Below are 12339 nucleotides of genomic sequence, written 5' to 3' on the forward strand. Positions count from 1 at the left end.
AAACCACCATCCCGATTCTCACCTGGTGTGGCCACATTTTTGGCCAGAGTTCTGACGTACCTTCCTAGCTTGACGAAATTTATTTCTGCAAATTCTCACAAAACGGCTAAAAGGTCAACGAACAACCCGGTAGTTAATTTATTCAACTGTTACTCTGTCCCCTCTGGGCAGGCAGTCGTCAACCCGTTCCCGGGGAGACCCAAAATAGTCAACGGGTTGTAGGTGTCAATAAAGTTCCTCCATTTCTTGGGGGCTGCAACAAAAAACAAGGCGGATTAACTCGTGCGACAGGAATTGTAAATTTACCTTTCCAACCAATATGGTAATTGTTACTAGATTTCACGTTTGGCACTTTGCCGGAGCTCTCGAAAGTAGTTTATGACTCAGAGGTTGAGATTTGTGTTTCGATTTGAAAGTTGGCTCGAAGCTGACCACATCTTGTGGAATTGGAGTCACCTTCGAATACACGCGAGACTTCTTTGGAAGACACACGTTTGATCCAGAACAACAGCAGCATCGCGGGGAGCTAATTTATGCAAATTGATACAAGAATCGAAACGATGTTGCAACGGGACGAGGTCTCGAACTGGTACATTTCCACCACTCGCCGAGATTGCATAAAGCTTCCCGTGACCTATTGGTTAACGCTGGGAGTTGCATAATTTTGCGATGTCCAGAGTACAGTTGTTTTACGATCGAACTGATCTTTCGTTTCAAATTTTTTGCAAGAGCTTATGATAAGGAGTTGTAAAAGTCATCTGGCAATAAAAGTTTGAATAATTTGTCTTCTAGAAACAGACATGAAACTTTGATATCTCCGATTCGATAAGAAATTAACCGTTATTTTTTAATTATCTGTCATCCAAAACTTCACTAAATTTGGACAAAATTGAGTCCAGAAGATTTTTTTTAGGATGGACAAAATTGCAGTTTATTGTGAAATTCCGCATGTTATAACAGAGTGTTGGATCTGAGACCGTACAGCTCACATGTGTAGGAGATTACCTTTTTTGGAAAGCAGATTTATAGTGTGGAGAGGTCATTATGACCTTTTAAACCAAATGTATTTTTTATTATTTTTGAAAGTTCGTTATTCCTGTTCATGATGTCATTTAAAGTTTGCAGATTGATTTTGTACTGAACAAAGAGTTGATTATTTTCAATTGTATTTGTTTGTGAAGTTTTTATTATCTGAATATATTTGGTTATTTAGATCATTTTCGAAGGGTTAAGCCTGTTTCGGTAACTTACACGATGAGACTCCTTTTTTCAAAAATACGTCTGTTTGTATCCAAACAGACGAAAAAAAAATTAGCAAAGTTCATTTTGCCGAAATCCTGCAATAACTTTTTATTAGAACTCTGCCAAAATCCAGACAAGATGCCGAGACAAAACTTTGACCAAGAAAAGACTATAACTTGAAATCGGTGCACTTTATGAAAGTGATGAATTTGCAAAAAATCATCATTATTGTTCTGCATGTTTCGGCACATATCGTATATAATGTAATATCTGTATAAGCATAATTCAAAACTACACGCTACCTCCTTCAAAAATACTTATTTCTTCACTAACTTCAACTTGATCAGAATACGCACGCGCGCCACCTTTCCATGCCGTAATGAACCCAATAAATTTAAAGCGCGTGGGCCATCTTCACCAGCACGCGCCTTCGTGATCTTGAACTCGTTGCCGGTAGACCTGAACGTTCTATGCGCCGCGCACATATCAGCTCTATTCTGCCCGGTTGAACGGATGTTCCTGGGGACTTCGAAAGCAAATCGCCACAGACTCCACAAACGGGGACGTTATTTGTTGTCCCACCGCCTCTGGTCTGGTCGGCGATCCAATAAACTCCGCCACACACACACGGAGGCGCCATAATTATTGTTATGAATGACAGTTGATTGTGGGTGGTTTCGTTTCGTTTCTTTGTTGGCGGCGGTGACGGCGCGAACTTGGAGCGAAATCTCGATCTCATAAATCTTTTTCCTTGAGGTCTTTTTAAACAAGTTTAATAGAAGGAATAAATTATAAATGATAGATACATGGAACAGAATCAAGTAAATCATGAATTTCTTTCACGAATTTGTCATTGGAATGATATTGAAAATTTCAAACATAATTAAAAAGAGAATCGATGACACATTGTTTTCGTTATGACATTAGGAACAATATGCATGCAATATTATTCAACTATTTTTGACTTTTCTGTCTTGTAAGCTAATATATTGTCGTCACGATCGTGATATCTACTTCTAAGACATCTTATTGGCAGACAATTTGTTCAAAGCAGAGCACATAAAAAACAACCTGAAATATTTGCTTAAATTTGCTACGATATGTTCGCCAAGTATGTTGATCCCAGCGGGTACTTGTCTTGAAGGGTGGTGATAAAAAGCAAAACGTTAAAATATCCGCTTGTAGATTATGAGAGCTCTATGAATTGAGAAATTTCAAATATTTGTTTCCGGCGAGCGCCAAGTTGACAGTAAACAAGGGTTCAATAAACGGCCACTCGCTGAGCTGGGAAGAGTTATGCAAATTGTGGTTTGTGGGAATCATGCTGCGATTTCTTTGAACAACATAAATAAAAGAATAAATTTTAGAAATTCAGAAATTTAAATTTAGGAAATAACTTAAATGTCCAGTAAATAAATTGAATGTTCATTATTTCAATAAATACAAATATCCAATTTCGAATAATTGTTCTTCCAGAAAAGATGTTTTTAGATGTAAAAAAATATAACTTGTTTTCAATGTTTTTTCATCAATTTATTAAAATTAGCAAAAAACAATTCGTCTGCTATGTGCTATCTTGTGACATAAACAATTTTGGTCGTAAATGAGTTAATTATGACGTTTTGCTATACTTAACAAACACTACAAGATGCTTTATCCCGATTTTGGGAACTCGCTTCCGTTCCTCAGATATCGCAATGCACACTTGTGACATAAACCAATTTATCATCAAAATGATCGTGCACACTTGTGACATGCCATACATGTTGTTGGAAAATGCGGAAAATTTTTCATGTTTTTCACAAATTTATGTTGATACACACTTTCTAAATGCAATGCAATTTGTTGTTTTTAAAAATATACAGATTATGTTGGCTTAACCATTGATTAGAGCTTATTTTTGTTTGTATGGGAATTCAGATTTTTGTTTACATAATTTACTTTATCTTTTTACTGGTGTAACAAAATTAGTTGAAACTTGGAGCGTTTGTTATACGATACTATACGAACCCATTGCTTCAAAAAATTTGACTCTATCATAAATATTTTTGAAAATATTTATCATCAAACTTTAAAAATCGATTTTCTCGCATAGTACTACACGGAAAAAAAATCAATTCTCAAAATCGTGAATTGAATTCACGAATGCGAGAACCACGACGGAATATATTCACGTTTATAGTGCAAATGCACCATACTCATGAACAAATTCCTTCGTGGTTCTCACATTCGTGAACTTAATTCACGATTACGAGAATGGATTTTTTTTCTGTGTAAATGGTCGTTGTCACTAATTAGCACACAACAGACGAATTGTCGAGAAACAATCGATAAATGGAAATCGAAGTTCAAACAAAACAATGGCGATGGTTCAACCAAGGGGTGTCAACAAACAATTCATCTTGTGCACTAAATCTGCTATAAAAATAGTAAAAAACAGTTTCGAGGATATCCTGGAAAATTCCTTAGGCCAAGGTGGCTCCCGAGACGGTGGAGCCACGGAAGAGGAAGCCGGGGAGGTGCTCTACAGTTCGGCTGAGCTGTGGGGCATTTTCTCCGAATACATCGGCAGGTTCAAAACCTGCAAGACCCGCTTGGACCAAGTAACCCTCTTCAGTTACATAATCTCCAAGTATGGATTGTAAGGAGTTTTTTATGTTATTATTAAAAATAAGTTATGAATAAAAAATGACTTAGGTTGATTGACATCTACACTCAAAAAAATGAGTTCGCGTAAACGTGAACAGAGGTCATGCCAACGGGAACCAGGAAGAAAACTGTTCACTGTCATGGTGCAATGCACTATAAAAGTTGAACAGTTTTCTTCCTGGTTCCCGGTGACATGAACTCTGTTCACGTTTACGCAAACTCATTTTTTTTAGTGTAGCATATTCTTGTTATTCTAAACATTTGCCCCATGGCATTAGTATGCATTGAAACATCACAAACGTTAAAGCGGCCAGGCATACTGTGTAAAGTTAACCGCAAAGATGATTCGTTGAAGTGTATTGAGTTTGAGCACGAATGTACAAACAATACATTTCTACATCTTCAGGGGAGGATGAAACGTGGGGATACCCTGCTCACAAATTACTTCCCTTTCCCACATTGTCGCGCCCCTTTCTTTTAGCCGTCTCGACTCTGACCCGCGGTGGTCAAAGGTTTACGATCCGTTTCCACAGGCCACCAGCTAGGTCATCATGAAAACCAAGCCAACGTGGAGGTAAGAAAATAGGACACTCGCAAGGAACCAGAGCTAGACTGTTCTGACCAAGATAATTCGGATGATCTAACAGAACTACGGATGTAGTTAGTTACGCTCCTTCCAGGATGTTCCTTACGTGGACGTCAACCGAAGAGCACGCAACAAGGTCAGTGCCATTGCATGCTCTTAGGTATCAATCCTTGGCCTGCAAGATAGCACAGAAAATTTGTTGAGAAATTGGTATATGTCACAAGTGTGCCCTACGATATCCCGGAAACGGAAACGAATTTCAAATGATGGCATCTTGTAGCGTTTATTTAGTTTAATGAAACGCCATCATTAACTCATTTTCGAACAAAATGACGTTTGTCACAAGATAGCACAGAAGCGACGAATTGTGCACATTTTGTGCTTTTTGTTTTTTTTTTCGAAAAGTTCTTTATCTGGGTGATGAAAAGAGAGAATGCGCAACGTGATTTTCGAATGATCTCACTTTGTTTACATCTACAAATTAGGTGGCTATTCAAGCACAAGCATGACAATTTTCTTACTGGTAAATGAGCTGTTTTATTATCAGTACCGTCATCAGGGGTGACATTGGGTCTGGGGGTGAGATTGGGTCATACAAATTTCAGCATTTTTGTATGACCCAATCTCACCCTCCAGACCCAATGTCACCCCTGATGACGGTACACTCAACCCCCGGTGGTTGGTCACTTTTTCGTTTGACACTTTTTTAGTTTGTACCCCGTTGGTTGGTCAAAGTCAAACTAAAAAGTGACGAACTGTCACTTTTTACACGGCGCTCACGCACACTATCAAAACAAACGTTTGGTAGTGTTTGTGAACTCCGTGTAAAAGGGGTGTCAAACTAAAAAGTGACCCCGTTCGTTTGACAACAGTTGGTGTCAAACCATCGGGGTTTGAGTGTAGTATGTGTTTTATTTTGTCTAGTTTTTGACATTTTTGCTAAAAAAAAGTCACGTTTGGATCGGTCAGAAGAGATTTTTCTTTTTTACGCATGACGAGCAACTGCGGCGAGATGTCATTCTGCGATGTTGCAGACACATTTCCTGGCTGATTTTGGAATCCTGCAGCTCTTCCTGAAAAAAAACATCGCTAATTCTAGTGAAGCTGATCCAACAAGCAGGGAAGATTTTCACTAACCCAGGTTTTCAAACGGAATCACACAATAAAGACAGCTTCTGCATAAATACAACCACATCGCCGACTTCATAAACAACTTGTATTCATAATTATTAAAAATGCCGATCTCGCCTTCAACATTCTTAATAAGCATTTCATCTAAAAATGGGTAAATCTATTTTGTCAGAAAAAATATAGTATCACCACGGACCTTCTAGTAAACAGGCATCCGCTCTAACTGCTCTTTGAGAAGAACTTGTTTGGCATTTCGCGTAGATTTATTGCTAATAAGAAGAGAAAAAGAAGGCAATATCTATCTTAACTTCCAGTTGAACACCCACCAAAATTACACATTTTATTACTGTGTAAACGACGACTAGAAATAATCCTCAAACTCGTCACCATTGCCACTTTTAACGTCCAACAAAATCAGGCTGATTGTCACCACCAGTCTCGTTTCGATTTGGGTGGGATATTCAGTTGCACGCGACGCACATGCAAACTCATCGAGCTGGAAAATCAACCGTCAAATTCAATTCCCCCCTACGAAAGTGACGCCACGACACAATAAAAGGATACATTTTCAAACATTTACGCTCGATCAGCGTTCGTTCGATTAAATGTATTAATTCCAATCAGTGGCCACCTCAGCCGGTTCCAGACTTTGTGTTTGCTCATTCTGTTGGCGTCAAGATGGGAAACAACTTTCCATTAATCAAAACCAGAGTGCAGAATACGAAAAAATAAATTAAGTCTTTATTGCGTTCTGAGGTGCTGCGCGAAATAAGTTCTTCAGGTGATGTAGGCGCGCGAAACGAATTAAGGAGAGCCAAATCGGTTGGCGTGCGCGCGGCTGAGCTTTTTATTATTAGTTCTAAGAAGTAGACATTGAATTAAACCCCTACACATGATTTACTTTGTATAAAGTGAGGACTGGGCTGGCGTAATTTTGCCCGGGGTGCGAAGACGCTGCTGCTGTGACGTTGACTTCAAGCAGTTTGGGAGTCGCAGGTAGTTCATGATTAATCTGGACTGGGTTTGAAATAAATCCCGGTTGGCGCTGTCGCTGGGAATTGGTGAGAATTAGCGTAATTAGGAGGGCATTAAACGGGTGCTCATTGCGAAATGTTAGCTAGGGGTGGTCTCAAGATGAAGTTCAAATTAATGCTGAAATTATTTTAGCAGGTAATAAAGTTTGTGTCACACAGATAAAGAATGAGAGAAACAACATGCGTACAGCGAAAAACTCATTTAACCTAATAAAAATCGTGCAAAATAATAAAATAAACAAAGCAAAGCCTTATTATCAACAGTTTATAGGATTCTGAACGGGAATCAACTGTTCAAAATTAGAACGAAATTCAACAACTCCGAGTGTGATCGAAGTACTAGAATATGCTGGAAATTCGAACCGGAAGGCTGCAATGATTCTAGACAGACATACACAAAATCATGATGTGAAGAATTACGCGCTGGTTCATAACACAATGAGGAGAGCCAGGATGAGATACAGAAGGCTACCAAGGTAGTCTATTTTTTGATATGTTTATTGACAACCAGAGTTTAAGCCAGATGTCCCCTTAACAGTCATTGGAACGGAAAGCTGATCCCAAACAATGTTTAAGTGATACAAGAAGATCGACTACCGATACTAGTAACCAGCGAAGGAATAACAAAACTCTTGACAGTCCCTGCTTTGCCAAATGGTAAAGCAGTAGTGAAGAAAGGAGCTGTCGCTGGCGCTATCAAAACATGGGATCTTGAGGACAAAGTTGTGGCAATGAGTTTTGACAATACCAATTCTGGGTGCAAAGGTGGTGTCATTACTATTTTGCCGAAAATGCTGAACAAGGCGCTTATTCCATTAGCTTGTCAGCACCACGTCGTTGAACTGATACTAAAGCAATGCTACGAGCTAAAGGGTCCAGTCCGACAAGCTAGACAATTTTAAGATGTTACAAAATGACAAAAAATAACAAATTAGAATGCATGTTTGGTAATCCGGGATGTTTTGCGAAATCTTGCTATCCAAACTAAACAATGGCAAGATATTTGAAGTCCGTACTTGAAGTTAAAGTCGACAGTGATAACTATCAGGTGAAATACGCCTGAACCCACCGCAACCCGCAATACACTGCTCGATGCAAACTGCTCGACAAGTTTTTTTCTTTCTTCGAGCACCTTCTCCTTCGTTCAGTACGCAGCCAGACTCTCCCCTGGACTGGTTGCTTGTTTACGTTGCTGTCAAACAAAAAACACTGTCAATCCACTGTCAACAGGAGAGGAAAAAAATCAACAATCGCAAAATTTTCACACGCAAGCAAAACGTCTCAGGACTTGTTCCGATGTTTAGCTGCAATTGATTGCTGTTGGAAATACGCGCAACAGAACCAGGTAAACCCGTCAATTCTAAACCCGTCGCAGCCGATTCCTCCCGTCGCACCACGTACCAGAGACGCAGAAAGTTCGTTCGGTTCCCCCGGGGAAGGCATCCAGGCGCGATGAAGATCCACTTCCGCGAGCAGTACGGCTCCACCGGGGAGGAGATTCTCTACGTGACCCCGGACAGTAAGTACCGCGCTTAAATTTTTAATGATTTGCAGAATTACTTACACTGTTGCTGCAATTTCTTCCTGGTTGGATTAAAAATTCATGTGGCGAGAGGGGCATGTTTTATTGCTTTCTTTTGTGTCTGCGTGTGTGTGTTTTCAGACCAGGACTCGGTGGTCCGGGTGACGGTGAAGGGCGAGCGGCCCAAGCTCCGGAAGCGGCTCAGCTTGAAGCGGTTCTTCCAGAATCTGTTCCTGCCGGCGGGCTACCCGGACAGCGTGAGCAGCGACTACCTGGCGTACCAGAAGTGGGACACCGTGCAGGCCTTTTGCAGTACCATCAGTGGTAAGAAGGGGGGGGGGATTTACTTTGGGTTACCATAGGAGCAGTTTTAGTTCTTAGTAAATGAAGTTGAGCAGAATAATGTGGATTATAGTTTCGAGTTCAGAGTAGAGTTGTTGTCAAAGTAAATTTGATCTAGGAGTAGGATTAACATATTAGGCAGTACGATCGAGGAGGTGGCTAGGAAGTACACTGAATTGGAGCGGAAAGTGGGGAAGGTTGGATTGAGGGTGAATGTGGTGGAAACGAAGTATCTGCTGGCAGGAGAAATCCCTTAGGGCTCGCATAGGACCGAATGTGACTATCGACGGAGACGAGTGTGAGTTTGTGGAGGAGTTTATGTACCTCGAATCGTTGTTGACTTCGGACAACAACTTAAGTGTTGGTCTAATTTCCCGTCGTACAAAGTTCACCATGTACGAAACGCTGATAAGACCGGTTGTTCTCTACGGGCACGATACGTAGACGATGCTCGAGGCGGACCTGCAAACATCTTGAGGTTTTTGAACGGTGAGTACTAAAGACGATCTGAGTTAGTGAAAACAGTGTATAGAGGAGAAGGATGAACCACAAGCTGGCGCAACTCTACGGCTAGCCAAGTATTCGGAAGGTCGTCAAAGCTGGCCGAATCCGGTGGGCCGGACGAATCGAACGAGATAATAAATCCGATGATGTTGGTGTTTAATTCAGAGGAACGTGGCGGAGGGGGGCGCAACTTGCTAGTTGGTTGAACCAAGTGGAGCAAAGTCTGGAAAGTGTGGGAGTTTCGTGTCAGAATTGAAGAGAAGAAGAGAACCGAGTTAGATGGCAACGCATCTGAAGATAGCTCTTGATTGTTTAAGCAGTAAAAGTAAAGTGAAGTAGATAATAATCTGATGTCAGTACGATATCGCCTTCAGTTTAGATTGAATTTTAGTGCAGAGTTTATTTTAGACTTTTATTATAGAGGTCAGCTAACAGAAAATCTCAATTGCAGAATTAATTTTCATGCAGAATAAATGATAGTGTTGACTTTGATTGCGACTCCGACAAACATCAAGACCAGGACAGGACATGACTATTCCTGCAGCACAAATCGCGACTCAAGTGTGCAAACTGTAGTAAAAACCACACTACTTATTTACGTGGCTGTTCTGAGAAACAGCGTCCCGTCACTACAAAGTTTTCTCCTGGTTGGGTAGTTTCTTAACTCGGAAAAGGCGTAACAATTCCATGCTCTCAGGGAGCTGGTGATAAAGTACATTAGACGTTATTCTAGTTCTTTCTTCGAAAGGTTAGTTAAAACTTGTAGAGAAGATTCATCATGCATATCTACAGAATGGCAGTTGACGGTTAATCTATAGAGTTTTATAAGCCCAGAATAATTATAATTATTGATATCATTATATGGTTGATTTCTGTAAGGAATACATTTCAGAGCAGAGATGATATTAGGATCAAGTTAAGTAACCTTAAGCCGAATTGCAGGCACCCTCACGACGCACGCCATTCTCAAGGGTGTTGGAGTGGGCAGTGACGTCGCGAATCCACTATCGGCAACGATCACCTGGGTACTGAAGGACGGCATGGGACACTTTGGGCGGATTCTTTTCGCCTGGTGGAAGGGGTAAGACTGAATGAACCTTCAAAACTTACATGTATCTCTTTAAAAATGAGATTTTTTCAGGACGGAACTGGACATCGACTCGAAGAAGTGGCGTATCCGGGCTGACATCCTGAACGATATTGCGATGGGCGTCGATCTGTTCGTGTTACCGCTGTATCCGAAGGTTTCGACGTACATCCTGTGCGCCACCAGTACGATGAAGGCGATCGTCGGTGTGGCTGGAGGTGCCACGAGGTCCGCCTTAACGCAGCACCACGCTCTCCGGGGTAATCTGGCGGACGTGGCTTCAAAAGATAGCGCCCAGGAAACTTGCGTAAATTTGATTGCGTCCTTCGTTGGGTTGGGTTTGCTTACGCACGTGCAGAATCAGAGGTTTTTTTTTGTTTTTAGATTGCATGACTTGTTCATAATCAATTGTCTCCTTTCTAGAGTTTTATACGGTCTGTTCCTGTTCGTAACGCTGCTGCACATCTACGCCAACATCAAAGCCGTCAAGGCGGTCTGTCTGCGCACCTTCAACGAGGCCCGCTATCTGATCGCGCTGGAAGAGTACTTCAAGTCCGGCACGATGCTCTCGCCCCAGCAGGTCAACAAGCTGGAACGGGTCACCATCGGGCAGACGGTATCGCTAACCGCTCGCGTCAAAATCGGCTGCTCGGCGCGCGAGCTGGCCCAGTACTACCGCAACTGTTACGACCTGGAGAACGTGATCGCCTGTTTTGACTCGCGGGAAAAGTTTCTGCTCGCGGAAACCCGCCACTACGTCGGAGTGTACCTGCACTTCACCGTGAAACCGCTGGACATTATCAAGTCGTACTTTTACGTGGCCTCGTACCTGCAGGACAAGAGCCAGCTGCGCGATCGCTTCTGGGAGACCCAGAACAAGTGGAACGAATTCCTCAGCATGGCCCAGCGCGAGGGCTGGAACGTGCAGGCCCATCTGCTCAAAACCGACGAGTACCGGCTGGACTGGAGGATATAAGCTGGACAGGGTCAAGGCACTTTTGCGGCACACCTCGTCCGGTAAGTATTTTAACTCAGCACTTTTAGCGTGTATCAGAAACAAAACCTAGCGTTTAGAGAATCTGGCAAGTGTGGTCAAGTTGCGCAATTTTACCAAATCATTCAAAACCTTCCATTTTTTAAAACGAACAAATTAAAACAGCAAAAAGAGAAAACGACTATTAGGGTGCCAAACAAGCAATCTAGTCTCAATTTAAACAAACGCAACCGCGCAACCATATTTCGGACCAAACCAGCAAGAAAGTTCAAATCGAAAATTTAAACAAAGGGGAATTTAAGCGTAAATGAAACATCGAACGTTTTAGCGAGTACAGTCATCCCACATATTCGGAACGGTTTCCAGATCGGCCAATGTTCAAAAAATCATAGCGAATCGATAATTGAACTTAATTATTCGCTTTTACCTTCATTTGAAAGCTTTTCTTGCGATCTTTCGAATGCTGTATCGAACATCTGCAAATTTTAACTTTTATATGAAGTTTTTGAAGAATTACTTTGACCCTCGAAATCCACAAATTCGGAACACTTTTTTCTTACGAATGTAAACAAACTTTTGATCTCTCCAGGAGTACATATTTATTACCAAATAATGACTTCACACACTGAAACCAATGAAATTCAAGCTTAGTGATTTTTTATACATGGTTTGATAACCTTTTTTGTGAAAATATCAGTTAAATTCAGGTGTTCCACTATTGTGGGAGGCACAATAACATCCCACAATCATGAAACAGGCCATTTGGAGGCAGTGTTTTGCTGCTCTAGACAAAATAGTCTTGGAATGATTTTTTTGTTCAGAAAGTACTACTTTTACTAGTGAAATAGCAAGATAATGTCCAAATTAAGGTTCTAAAAATAGTAAGGTCCACAGAAAAGCTTCTTTTGGCATGCTCTTGACAAATTATCATAAAAGTGTTCCGAATTTGTGGGTGTTCCGAATATGTGGGATGACTGTAAGTGAACTAGAAAACCAAAACAAAAGTAACCAACACGTGTCCGCACCACCTGTGAAGCGATCAGTCCGACAAAAATTTAAAAAAAACCGTTAGCTATTAACAATTTAGCGATGAATCACTCTATCGTAGCGTATAGAAGTACTATTTTTCTACACATTCCCAGAAAATAAAGAAAACCCTGTTAGTGAGAGATAGAAGAGTTCATAATCTACGGTAGCCATAGTTTGGAGTTGTCCCTGGCGGCTCTTCTCCTGATGAGAACATCACAC

At 41.1% G+C, this 12339-nt stretch overlaps 1 protein-coding gene across 1 annotated transcript; it reads left to right on the top strand.

Annotated features, from left to right (window-relative positions):
• Positions 1-7849: 7849 nt before the first annotated feature.
• LOC6036689 (RUS family member 1) lies at positions 7850-11519 on the top strand. Its single transcript, XM_001846643.2, has 5 exons — positions 7850-8161; positions 8306-8488; positions 9953-10091; positions 10152-10463; positions 10521-11519. Exons 1-5 carry the CDS (start codon positions 8095-8097, stop codon positions 11071-11073), a joined length of 1254 nt encoding a protein of 417 aa, XP_001846695.1. The 5' UTR covers positions 7850-8094; the 3' UTR covers positions 11074-11519.
• Positions 11520-12339: the final 820 nt, after the last annotated feature.

Source organism: Culex quinquefasciatus, chromosome 2 (assembly GCF_015732765.1).
Source record: "Culex quinquefasciatus strain JHB chromosome 2, VPISU_Cqui_1.0_pri_paternal, whole genome shotgun sequence".
In the NCBI taxonomy this organism is placed as follows: domain Eukaryota; kingdom Metazoa; phylum Arthropoda; class Insecta; order Diptera; family Culicidae; genus Culex; species Culex quinquefasciatus.

Excerpts from the sequence above, each read along its gene's own strand:
- LOC6036689 (XM_001846643.2), top strand. The coding sequence starts at position 8,095 with ATGAAGATCCACTTCCGCGAGCAGTACGGCTCCACCGGGGAGGAGATT. Across the intron at positions 8,489-9,952 it reads CTTTTGCAGTACCATCAGTG|GCACCCTCACGACGCACGCC; the intron begins GTAAGAAGGGGG and ends GCCGAATTGCAG. Across the intron at positions 10,464-10,520 it reads ACGCACGTGCAGAATCAGAG|AGTTTTATACGGTCTGTTCC; the intron begins GTTTTTTTTTGT and ends TCTCCTTTCTAG.